This window comes from Panthera leo, chromosome A3, assembly GCF_018350215.1.
Source record: "Panthera leo isolate Ple1 chromosome A3, P.leo_Ple1_pat1.1, whole genome shotgun sequence".
In the NCBI taxonomy this organism is placed as follows: domain Eukaryota; kingdom Metazoa; phylum Chordata; class Mammalia; order Carnivora; family Felidae; genus Panthera; species Panthera leo.
The window spans coordinates 22,312,957-22,325,637 of NC_056681.1; the positions used below are offsets into that span (position 1 = coordinate 22,312,957).

Sequence of the window (12,681 nt, forward strand, 5' to 3'; positions counted from 1 at the left end):
TCGTCAGAGAACACCTATCTGATATGGTGTGGTTCAAACCTGAAGGAGTCCTCCAGGATATGAAAGAACAACCCATGCAAGAAGTAGAGGAAGGAACATTCCAGGTGGATATAATAGCATGTGCATGAGACAGGAAAGACTATTTAGGAACTACATTTACTCATTTCTACACTCAATCAACAAATATTTATTGAAGCCCTACTATGCTATAAACGCTGATCCAGCTGCTGGAGATCTACTAGTGAACAGAACAGACTTATAAATAAATGACTGGAACTCAGTTTAATATGGATGATTGGGAGTGGGGATAGGGAACAAATAGAAAGAGGTTTTTTAGCAGCTAGGAGGATACTTAGTCAAAACGGGCAAAGAGAGGATTTAAGAAAGGCATCCTGGCACAGAGCCCTGAAAGATGAGTGGGTGCTAGCTAGGCAAACAGGGTAGGAAGTAGGGAAGGTGGGGAAGAAGGAGAAACATGCAGAGAGAAGGAAAGCCCATGCAAAGATGAGAGGTGAATGAGAACAGGGCTTCTAGTGCATGAGAAGAATGTGACAGTGAGCTGCAGGAATCTGCAGGAGAAGCTATAATTCAGGAGACCAAAAAGTGTACAGAAGAAGGGTGGTAGAAACCCTCAGATGATGGGTTACATAAAGGGGGAAATAGTAAGACTGTTTCCCTGACAAGAATAAGAGATTTGTTTTAGGAAAATAGAGGAGGTAAGGATGCAAAGCAATACGAAGAGGGGAAGGATGCCACCATAATTGTCACTCAGCAAAGGAATAATATTTACCAACACTTCCTTGGTGCTAGCTCTGTATCAACCAAATGAGGTAGGCTCTATTATCATCCCCATTTTGGAAATGAAGAAATATGTCCAGAGAAAGTAAGATCGTACAAGGTCAGAATGCTAGAAAGAGGCAGAGCAAGGATCCAAGCCTAGGCAGACCTACTCCATAGCCTGTGCTCTTAATCAAAGTATATCCCAGGTCTGGAAGGAGAGACTTCAGACATTTACTGCAACCTGGTCCAGTAGGGAGAGATCAACAAGGGGCTGCTACTATATTTTAAGCTCTTGTCACTACAGAGTCATAGACTTTTTTTTTTTTAATGTTTATATTTGAGAGAGAGAGACAGAGCATGAGCAGGGGAGGGGCAGAGAGAGAAGAGAGGGAGACACAGAATCCAAAGTAGGCTCGAGGCTCTGAGCTGCCAGCACAGAGCCCAATGCAGGGCTCAAACTCACAGACTGCGAGATCATGACCCGAGCCGAAGTCAGATGCTTAGCCGACTGAGCCACCCAGGCACCCCAGAGTCATAGACTTTTTAATAATATCTACTATTTAAATGCTTATTGGAGGCCACATACTGAGATAAGTCTTTTGTATTTATTACCTCACTTAATCCTCATAATAACCCTGTCTTACAGGTGAGGAAACTAAGGTTCCAAGAGGCAAACTAACTTGATAAAGATTATACAGCTAATAAGTAGTAGAGCCAGGATTCAAATTAGTCTCAAACTGAGATATAAAGTCCGTGCTCTTAACCACTCTGTCATAGCTCACACTTAAAGGTTTTTGTAGCTTAGGAGGCCCTTAAAGAATGTTGAATTTGTAATTGAGAAAATTGAGACTCAGCAGAAGGGACTTAGTCAAGGTTGCAGAGCAGATAGTAAAGGTGAGACCAGGACATGCCTAACCTGATGTCCAGTGGCTCTCCCCACTAGACTGTATAACTTTACGTAGTATGGAGGCATCACCTGCTGTGTTCGTTTTGGTATTAGACTCGGACATCTCTGACATCGCCGGACTCCCTCAGGAATCGCTCACAGATAGCTTCAGACGCCTGACCCAACAAGGCCCCCTCAGTGAGCCCATTGTTGAGAGGCTGATCCAGTCTATCCAGGAGTTTTTTAATGGTGACCTACAGGTATGCGCAAGCAGTCTTACCTAGTTATCCAACTTATTCCTCCATTTTAACAAATATTTTAAACATTTGTTAACATGCAAATATAACTGATGTTCTAGACTATAAAACTTATTTATGATTATATTTTGATAATATACGTATATACATTTATAAATTGTATTTATACTTATGTTTATAAAAACTATAAAATTCCTATTAAAGGAAGAAAATAAAAATAAAAGTCTTTACAAATCCCACTCTCCTAAGATAACTAATGTTAACGTTTTAGTGTATTTATTTTCAGTCTTTTTCTTCAACACATATAAATGCATGTAATTAGGCGTGCCTGGGTGGCTCAGTTGGTTAAGCATCCAGCATTGGCTTGGGACATGATCTTGCGGTTCATGGGTTCAAGCCCCGTGTCAGGCTCTGTTCTGACAGCTCAGAGCCTGGAGCCTGCTTCAGATTCTGTGTCTCCCCCTCTCTCTGCCCCTCCCTTGCTCGTGCTCTGTCTCTTTCTCTCTCCCGCAAAAATGAATAAAACATTAAAAAAAATAAAATAAAAAATTATTTTTAAAATGCATGTAATTATAGAAAAATAAACATCAGAGATGGTGGGAGGAAAAAAGTTTTCTAGGTCAATAGCTATAGATCTATATTTTCCTACTTAGCACAGTATTCTGTTGTCCAGGCAAAACATTCTATTCATTAGTTTATTCTGTGAGAGCACATAACAGAAGAATTTATCTTAACCTTGGGCATTTCTTTTTTTTTAATTTTTTTTTCTAACATTTATTTATTTTTGAGACAGAGAGAGAGAGAACATGAACAGGGGAGGGTCAGAGGAAGAGGGAGACACAGAATCTGAAACAGGCTCCAGGCTCCGAGCTGTCAGCACAGAGCCTGACGCGGGGCTCGAACCCACAGACTGCGAGATTATGACCTGAGCCGAAGTCAGATGCTTAACCGACTGAGCCACCCAGGCGCCCCAACCTTGGGCATTTCTGAGGAAGGACACCTTGAGCTCAGATCTGAGGAATGACTAGGAGAAACTAGGAGAAGTTAGAATTGGAGAAAGTATTCCAGAAATAGGACATGGTATGTTTAACAACCTTGAGGCAGAAAGGAGAAGAGCATGTTTTATGAACTGAGAGAAGCCTGGTATGTTTAAGTGACAGTATCGAAAGTGTCTGTCATTTGTCAACAGACACTTAGGTTGTTTCCATATCATGGCTGTTGTGAATAAGGCTGCGGTCAACCTGGGAGTGCAGAAGTCTCTTTGAGATCCAGATTTCATTTTCTTTGAATATATATATGCAGATGTTTGGGTTTGTAAAAATTATTCAAGCTTTACATTTCCTTTATGTATAATGCTAATTAAAAATTTTTTAGGGGCGCCTGGGTGGCTCAGTTGGTTAAGTGTCCGACTTCAGCTCAGGTTATGATCTCACAGTTTGTGGGTTCAAGCCCCACGTCAGGCTCTGTGCTGACCGCTCAGAGCCTGGAGCCTGCTTTGGATGCTGTGTCTCCCTCTCTGTCTCTGCCCGGATGCTGTGTCTCCCTCTCTCTCTCTGCCCCTCCTCTGCTCACACTCCATCTCTCTCTCTCTCTCAAAAATAAATAACATTAAAAAAAATTTTTTTTAAACACTTAAAGCCAGAATGTTGGTCTTCACTTTTTTTTTTTTTAACGTTTATTTATTTTTGAGAGAGAAAGAGAGAGGGAGGGAGACAAAGCAGGCTCCAGGCTCTGAGCTGTCGGCACAGAGCCCGATGCAGGGCTTGAACTCACAAACAGTAAGATCATGACCTGAGCTAAAGTCGGACACTAAACCGACAGAGCCACTCAGGCACCCCTGTTGGTCTTCACTTTTGACTTAAACTGTTCTTTACACTTCATGGCAGCAGAGCTTTATATAAAGCATTTCTTTGTAATTAATATAGGGATTGCATTGCTGCAGTGAATTGAAAAAAAAAGAAAATCCATTCCCTGCCCTGATCTGAACCCACAACCAGGCAGGAAAATAGATGAATAAGAAGATAGTTTTGTCAGAGTATCACAAATACCATGATAGCATGGTATGAATTTGAAGAGGTTAGCTGGGGTCACACTGGGAGAGCCTTGACCTCCATGGGTTCTACTGAAAGATACTTGATAGGGAGTTACCTGATCAAATTTGCACTTAATAAAGATGAATCTGGTGATGGCTAGGGAAATAGATTGGAGGGGAGCAAACTGGAGCAGGGAAACTCAATGTTGGATTGTTGTACTAATCTAGATGAGAAAGAATTAGGCCATGAAGTGAGCTTCTGGCTGTATGTATTGCTACTCGCTGTCCAGCGAGCTTATACCAGTTTATACTATCTCTAGCCCAGTAGAGAAAGATTAGAAGAAATTCTCTCAAGATTGTGAAATTATTGGTATCTTTTACTATCTTCTTTATACTTTATTTTTCAAGGTTTCTGTGATAGATACTACTTTTATAATCAGGAAAAGAATAATACAAAAGATTTTTATTCTTCAAATAATGACTTGTTTTTTAAAAATATTTACTTCTTTTGAGAGAGATAGAGAGCATGCATGCATGTGGAAGCAGGGGGTCAGGGGGTGTGGAGGGTCAGAGAGAGAGAATCCCAAAAAGCCTTCTCACTGTCAGCACAGAGCCCCATTTAGGGTCTGTCTCATGGACAGTGAGATCATGGCCTGTGCCAATATCAAGAATTGAAGGCTCGGGGCGCCTGGGTGGCTCAGTCCATTAAGCGTCTGACTTTGGCTCAGGTCATGATCTTACTGCTTGTGAGTTCGAGCCCCACGTCGGGCTCTATACTGACAGCTTACAGCTTGGAGCCTGCAGCCTGCTTCGGATTCTGTCTCCATCTCTCTGCCCCTCTCCAGCTTGTGCTCTGTCTCTCTCTCTCTCTCAAATATTAAAAAAAAAAAAAAAAAAAAAAGAGTTGAAGGCTCAACCTACTGAGCCACCCAGGCTCCCAAGATCTTGCATTTTAATAGGAACCCTTAAAGTCTCAAAATAATCTTTAATGGCATGAAGAGAGCTAGAAGTGGGGCACCTGAGTGGCTTAGTTGTTTGAGTGTCTGACTCTTAATATAGACTCAGGTCATGATCCTGCGTCATGGGTTTGAGCCCCACATCGGGCTGCATGCTGAGCCTGGAGCCTGCTTAAGATTCTCTCTCTCTCTCAGTCTCTCTCTCTGTCTCTCTCTCTCTCTCTCCCCCTTTCCCTCTCTGCCCCTCTCCCCAGCTCATGGTCTCTCTCTCTCCCTCTCTCTCTCAAATAAAAACTAAAAAAGAGAGCGAGAGCTGGAAGTAACAGCATCAAAGGTCACATTTAGAAAGTTTAATCAGTTAATCAGTATATGGACAGGGTGGGTAGGTGGGGAAGCAAAGACTAAAGGTGGGGAGAGCCATTATGGAGCAGTTAGTAATTTAGCATTTAATCTAGCTGAGAGGGAAAACTAAATCGTAAGCCCAAGCAGGACCAGCAGATGAGGAATTTCATTCCCCTGTAATTTATTCATTACTTATAATAAAAGACTGATGCTAGAATTAATGAGATGTCAGATGTTTGAAACATTACAGGAAACTTCCCCAATGCCCTCTACAGGGGTGCCTGGGTGGCTCAGTTAGTTAAGCATCTAATTCTTGATTTCTGCTCAGGTCATAATCTCGTGGTTTGTGGGTTTGAGCCCTGCATCAAGCCCCACACTGATGGTGCAGAGCCTGTTTGAGATTCTCTCTTTCCCTCTCTCTCTGCCCCTCCCACATGTGCTCTCCCTGTCTCTCAAAATAAATAAACAAACATTTTTTAAAAGCCCTCTACAATTATCAAGTGAGATTATAATATGTAATTGTGTTTTGGTCATTTTTCCACAAATTCAGAGTGAACTTGAGAAGCTGACATTCCTAAGATCTTTGTCTTCTCTCAGCCGAGCTTTACCTTATGATGAAACCGTAGGAGCATTCATCCACAGCCACATAGAGGACATTGTGCATATCCTAAATGTAAGTATTGTGACCTTATCACAAATTATCAGGACCACACAGAATCAGTGACTTGACTAACAAATGTTTTAGTGGCTTTGTATAGATTATCAAATCCCTTGGCCTCTTTCATATCAATATCTGTGCATGGAAGAGAAATACTCAGGAATCTCCACAAATATAAATACCCTTGAAAACCAACTAAAAGATGAGTAGAAAGGAGAGGAACAACATTTAAAATTCTCAGAAAGGACAGCACTGCATTCTCGTTAATCACGCTATAGTTGTGAGGCAAACTCTATAATCAGATGCCTAAGTTCAAGTGCCAGCTCTGCCTCTTTCTAGCTGTGTGACCTTTGGGAAGCTATTTAACTTCTCAGCACCTCAGTTTCCTCATCTATAAAATAAGAATAGCTGTATACTTCACAGAGCTATTGAGAGTACCAAATAAGAAATAAATGTAAGTCATGTAACATGATACCTAACACATATTTTACATTTGAGAAACATGGTTGTATTCGTTTTACTGTTGTATTTGTACTTAACTCCAGCCACACTCAGCCACATTCATTTATTGACTTATTGAGTGCCTCATAGTTCCAGGCAGTGTTGGGGAATTGAGGCTACAAAGATAAGACAGGAGTCCTGTTCCTAAAGCCAAGCAAGGTATAATCAAGTGTCTTGGGGACTGTGACAAAAGTTTTAAAAAGTATAGTATGAGTATGGAGGAGTTAGTGAATGGTCGATTCCATGTCAAAAGTTCCAGAAGGGCTTTACAAAGGAGGTGATGCACTTAAGCAAGTGTTTAACTTTTTGATGCTTTACTTTTCTCATCTATGAAATATCCCCTTCAGTTTCTCTGAAACCTAAAATTCTGAATCTGAGATTTCTCACACACTCCAGGAAAATGAGTAGTTTGTTTTTTTTCTAACCCACAAATCTATAAGGCTAATTAGACTGATGATTAGTTTTCAGAATTGAAGGCTAACCAGATAACAGGTTTGTTAAGCAGTAGACAGTTATCAAGGGTCTTCTGTATTTAGAACACTGTGGTACTTTAATGAAGTATACAAATTTCCTGGAAGTGTTCATCTTTGCCCTTCAAGAGTTTACAGTCCATTTGGAAGGGACCACACTTCATAAATAGGTTGAGAACTATTCCAACTAATACATCAAGAAGAGTAAAATGATATTAATGCAGATTTAAGAATGAATACAGTTTCCTACTCGGCTTCACTCCATAGAAAGAGGGTGATAGGCAGCCACAGGACCCAAAAAAATGTCACAATTCCAGAATCTCACTTCTACAAGAATGGGCAGCAGTGGGTTGCCACATTTTCAACCAGCCAGCTCAGAGGATCCACAAATGCAAGTCACAAACAGCAAAAGTACACTGAATTTCCCCATCCCGTGCATCTAGATCTGTCCTGCCAGTAGTAAAATACCCACTGTCAGGTATCAACCAAAATTTGAGCTAAGAAGGGGTATAACCTAGAATTAAAGGTAGTTGGTGTCCATGAGAGAATTGCATGGATCATTGCATCACTGGACAAGTCTACAAATTCCCTGAAAGTCCCTGTGCAGGGAATAAAAGAATACAGCTCCCAAAAACCAAGAAGAGAGGTACCTAAGAGGAGAGGCACTTCTGCTGAGTAACCTACAGGGAGGGGAAATTCATCATAAAGAAGAATTGTAAGGCATTTGCCAGTCTTCTCATGACCCATGCCAATGCATGCCTCCTCAGTATTTAAATAAAAAGAACCAAAGAAGCTATGAACAGAATATGGAAAGGATGGGGGAAAAGATCTATTATGATACTCCACGAAAGAAGATTTATAAATAAGCATATGAAAAGACGTTCCCTCACTGTGACTAGGGAAAAGCAAATTAAAACCGCAGTGAGATTCAACTATACACCCACTAGAACATTAAATACTGACCATATGACCCGGCAGTTCCACTCCTAAGTAAAACGAAGCACGTGCCCAAACAAAAACATGTACACAAATGTTCATAGAAGTTCAATTCATAATAGCTAAACCCTGGAAACAAATGTCCATCAACAGATGAATGGATAAACACATTATGGTATATCCTTACAATGGAATACTATCCAGCAATAAAAAGGAACAAACTATTGATACATGCTACAACTTGAATGAATCTCAAAATAATCATGCTGTGTGAAAGAAGCCAGAAAAAGAAGATCTATGTCATATGATTCCATTTATATAAAATTCTAGAAAATGCAAACTTATGTAAGGTGACATCAGATCAGTGGTTACCTGAAAATAGGAGTAGAGTGGGGAGAAACAGGAGTGAGAAGTTACAAAGTAACACAAAAAAACTTTCGGGAGTGATCCATATGTTCATTGTCTTCTTTTTTTTTGGTTTATTTTTATTATTTTGAGAGAGAGAGAGCAAGCCCGGGAGGGGCAGAGAGAGAGGGAGACAGAATCCCAAGCAGGCTCTGTGCCGTCAGTGCAGAGCCTGATGGGGGGCTCAGACTCACAAGCCGTGAGATCATGACCTGAGCCAAAGTTAAGAGTTGGATGCTTAACCGACTGGGCCACCCGTACACCCCCATATGTTTATTATCTTGATTGTGGTGATGGTGTTTCATGGATGTACACATAAGTCAAAATCATCAAACTATACACTTAAATACGTATTGTTTATTGTATGTCTATTATCTCAAAGTCAAAAAAGCTGTAAAAATTCTGTTGAGAACTTTAATAGAAAAAAAAAATGCAATGGCAACTGGGATGTAGAGTAAAGAAATGATAAGATTGGGCCTCTGGGTGGCTAGTTGGTTAAGCACTCGACTTTGGCTCAGGTCATGATCTCACAGTTCACGAATTCAAGCCCTACATCAGGCTCTGTGCTGACAGCTCAGAGCCTGGAGCCTGCTTCGGATTCTGTGTCTCCCTCTCTCTCTGCCCCTCCCACTTGCACTCTGTCTCTCCAAAAAATAAAAATTAAAAAAAAATTTTTAATAAATAAATTAAAAAATGATAAGATTGATGTGAAATTAATCCAGATAGATCTTCTAATTAAGCTTGAAGGATGTGATGGATAGGGTAGACAGAAGGGACCAGTGGGTAGGGGCTTTGACTGGCAAATTACTACGTAGCTCTGTCCAGGCCAGGGTTCTAGAAATAAGCAGAATAGCAGTGGGGGTGCTTTTTAGATGCTGTTGGTGGCCAACAGCAGACACAGGCACTAAGACCTACCCTACTGGAATTTTAATGGAGGCACACCTCTCCTTAGTGCCTCTTACTTCTCCTCTGCCTGCTAGGGGCTCTACCCTAATTCTGTACCTGGGGTCCTCCACAAAACCCAGCTACTATTTTGTTGTTTGGTAAATAAAGGTACACTTAGTATTGAACAGGCACTGTATTTACTTGAGCAGCAAGGCAAGCAATGGATGAGAATGATGTGTCAGAAGACTGTTCAGTTGTATGGGTAATAAATGCTGAAGGATTTCAGAGGATGGGCAGTTCATAGTAGACTGAACTAATATGAAAAGACTGTCCATTTGTGCCAGTGAGAGTTTGAGCTCCCTGAAACAGAATGGTGGAGAGGAAAGAGAGCTATTTTAGGATTTAGAAGACATAATTCTAGTTCCAGTTCTGTCAAGCACAACCCATGTGATCTTAGACAAATCATTTAGCTTCTGTCTCTGAACCTCTAGCTCCACCTGAAAAATGGAGACAGTAATATCTGTCTGGCTTTCGTTAAGGCCTTTGAGACAAACTCTGTCATTTTGTTAAGACTTGTTAATATTCTTGTTGGAGAAAGCAATACAAATCAACTCTGGCTCACTTAAGTTAAAAGAAAAAACAAAAACAGCATGCTGGGATATCTCTCTTAGACTCTGAGGAAGAGGTTTAACAATCAAGCCTCCAAAAGAGCATGTTCCAGGACAACTCCTGGGGTCTCAAAGGCAGGGGTTGCTCTCCAGTGACTATGACTCAAACCTCTAGCAGCTCTCAATCTGTGTCTGTCATTCTCAAATTCCAAATTCTGGGGGGCGCTTGGATGGCTCAGTCTTGGGTTCAGTGTCTGACTTCGGCTCAGGTCATGATCTTGCATTTCATGGGTTCAAGCCCCACATTGGGCTCTGTGCTGATTGCCCAGATCCTGGAGCCTGCTTCAGATTCTGTGTTTCCCTCTCTCTCTGCCCCTCCCCAGCTTGCGCTCCCTCTCTTTCTCTCTCTATCTCTCTCTCCTTCTCTCTGAAAAACAAATAAACATTAAAAAAATTAAAATTCCAGATTCTGGGAGAGGGAATCCAATTGGCTCAGACTGGGTCTGTTCTCCACTCCTTCATCAATTAGGTATGTTTGGGGGCAGCATCATATAGTAATGACATGATTTCTGGGCATCCCTGTCTGTGTATTGGAGGCAGTTCCCAGAGAAAGAATGATTGCTGTGCTCTGGATAGTCACCCAAGAGGTTTCTACTACACAAATACTTTACAAACAAAAAATAGCCTCTCACTTCTGAATTCCCCATAGTGGTTAGCATAATTGTGAACAAATAATAAGACTTTCATACCCAACTGATTGTAAAAAGGGATTGTAGGCCTGGTGGTGTAGTTAAGAGGCGCTGCCTTCATCCAGTGTGAGGGGTGTGGCTGCGGGAATGGAGAATCAGATATTGTGCAGAACAGGCAGCGGCTATCATCATGATTGATTGGATGTGGGAAATGAATAAAGCAGAAAAAGAAATCATGTCTTTTATGAGCCCTGGGAAAGAGCACCATTGATAACAATGGAATGCTGGGAAGGTGTGTCCTTTGAGGGGAAAGATAATGAACTCACTTTTAAACACCAAGTTTTCAGGTCATAGCAGTGATCTTAGTGGTGATGCCCTTGAGATAACTAGATGTGGGCAAGGAGAGCCCTGGGGGGCTGAAGGCAGAGTCTTATGCTTTGTCCCTTCTAGACTATAAAGCCATAAAATTAAGTGAACTCCTTGAGGAAATAAGGAAGAGCATCAGGCCACCAGCAAAATCTGACCAGCGTTGGAAAGTGAGAAGAGAAAGAGAAAAGTTGGGAAGGGGCAAGAAAGAGAACACAGTAATATTTATTGAGCACTGCCTCCTGGACACTATTCTAAGTTCCCAGTGAGGCTTTTTGGTGGCAGGTAAGAGAAATCCACTCAAGGCAGCTGAAACACAAAAGGGGAGATTTGTTCTTAGTTCTGAGAACTGAGTGCTCCCAGAGTTCACATACTCAGAACTTTCTCTCCATCTCTTATCTTTGCTCCTTTGCATACATTTTCATTTCTCTCTGTCTCTCCCCCTCACCTCTCTTCCCCAAATTCTCCCTCTCTGTTACCCTGTTCATAGGGCACAGTGTTCCCAAATTTAAAATTTTCTCCTCTTAATAGGCCAGCTACACTGAGATTGAAGCTCGTGGTCTCAATTCCAGAGTGCTGAGACAAAGAATCTAATTGACCTTAGTGTGTACTCCTTTCTGGATAAGCTGGGGTTAGTGGGACAGGACGACTTAGCAGAAACATGGCTGTGAGGTACCCATTCCTATGACCCAGTTTCCAAAGAGTCTGGCTAGACAATCCAACAAGGCTTCCAGTACAATCATTTACATTTGCTATTTATATCAGCTCCTGAGACGAATCTCTATACAGATAAGGAAAGTCAGGCCCAGGGAAGTTAATACATTCAGGGTCCTACAAGGAGTGGGTGGCAGAGCCAGTGCCCAAACCCAGCTGCTGTCTAGCTCCTAACATCTCTGTTTTTTCTTCTCTGTCACTCTGCAGATACTTCCAACAAAGCAAGGCAGCTTTCCCTCTGCCAATGTGGACTTTGGAAAGCTAGTCCTTTTCTAGGACAGCCAACATAATAATATTAGGCACTATAGCAGAGTGCTGTTTAGTAGAAACAGGGGTTCAGATGCCTCAGCTGGAAATAATCACAAGTAATAAAAATGACGAATAACAGACACTAACAGTTATCAAGGGCTACTAAGTATTATGAACTAGCTCCTTTAGTATCCACAACCACCCTGTGATGGCAAATAGTACTGTTACCACCTCATTTTACAGATGAGGAAACTGAGATACAGGAGGTTAAATAACTTGTGTCAGCTCAAATGGCTAGTAAGAGGCAGAGCCAGGCCTCAGGCTCTGGCTCCAGAGAATAATCTTCTAGCCTGGCCACTGTCCTGCTGCCAGTCCTGTGGAACAAAGGAGCAGGGCCCCATGAAGTTCCTGCTGTTGTTCTTGCAGGCCATCTACATCTCTGATCATCTGGCCCAAGGACTTGGCACATTCTTGACTCTTTAAAGTTCTTTCCCTCTCATTGCAGATGCTGGTAGAAGAGGAGCTTCTGCAATATCTCTTCAGCCCTGTGCACCAGGAGGTCTTTGTCACCATTGCTGACCTCAGGTGATACCCATATGCCCCCGCCCACTACACATGCCCCAGTTTTTCATTCAGGGTCAATACCAGAGCCAACTGACATGTTCCATATTTTGAACTTTTGCAAACAGTTTATGTAGGGAAGGGGAAGCCAAATCCATGTTTTGTGTGTGTGTGTAAGAAATTTGATTTCATATATGCTACCGTCCATATCTGAAAGCCCTTATTGGAACCTCTTTGGAGTTCAGTTTTGTCCAAAGTATATTCATTGGAAAGTTACTCTCATTTATGTTTCATGACAGTACAGTTCCATAGTCCAAGAAATTTGGAGGGGCCTGCTGTTTGTCTTTCTTGGAGATTTGTATGGCATACTAACTTATTAACGATCC

The 12,681-nt window shown here is 41.7% G+C and overlaps 1 protein-coding gene across 9 annotated transcripts in view; it reads left to right on the top strand.

Moving 5' to 3' along the window:
* Positions 1 to 12,681, top strand: part of MROH8 (maestro heat like repeat family member 8) — a 58,548-nt gene that overhangs the window by 4,117 nt on the left and 41,750 nt on the right. For all 9 annotated transcript variants that reach the window (XR_006200461.1, XR_006200460.1, XM_042931017.1 and 6 more), the window contains exons 3-5: positions 1,781 to 1,926; positions 5,804 to 5,926; positions 12,240 to 12,319. Coding sequence is in view for 7 of the 9 variants with exons in the window: in XM_042931017.1 (XP_042786951.1) it covers positions 1,781 to 1,926; positions 5,804 to 5,926; positions 12,240 to 12,319 (349 nt within the window). In the remaining 2 variants the exon portion in view is untranslated. The remainder of the gene's footprint in view (positions 1 to 1,780; positions 1,927 to 5,803; positions 5,927 to 12,239; positions 12,320 to 12,681) is intronic.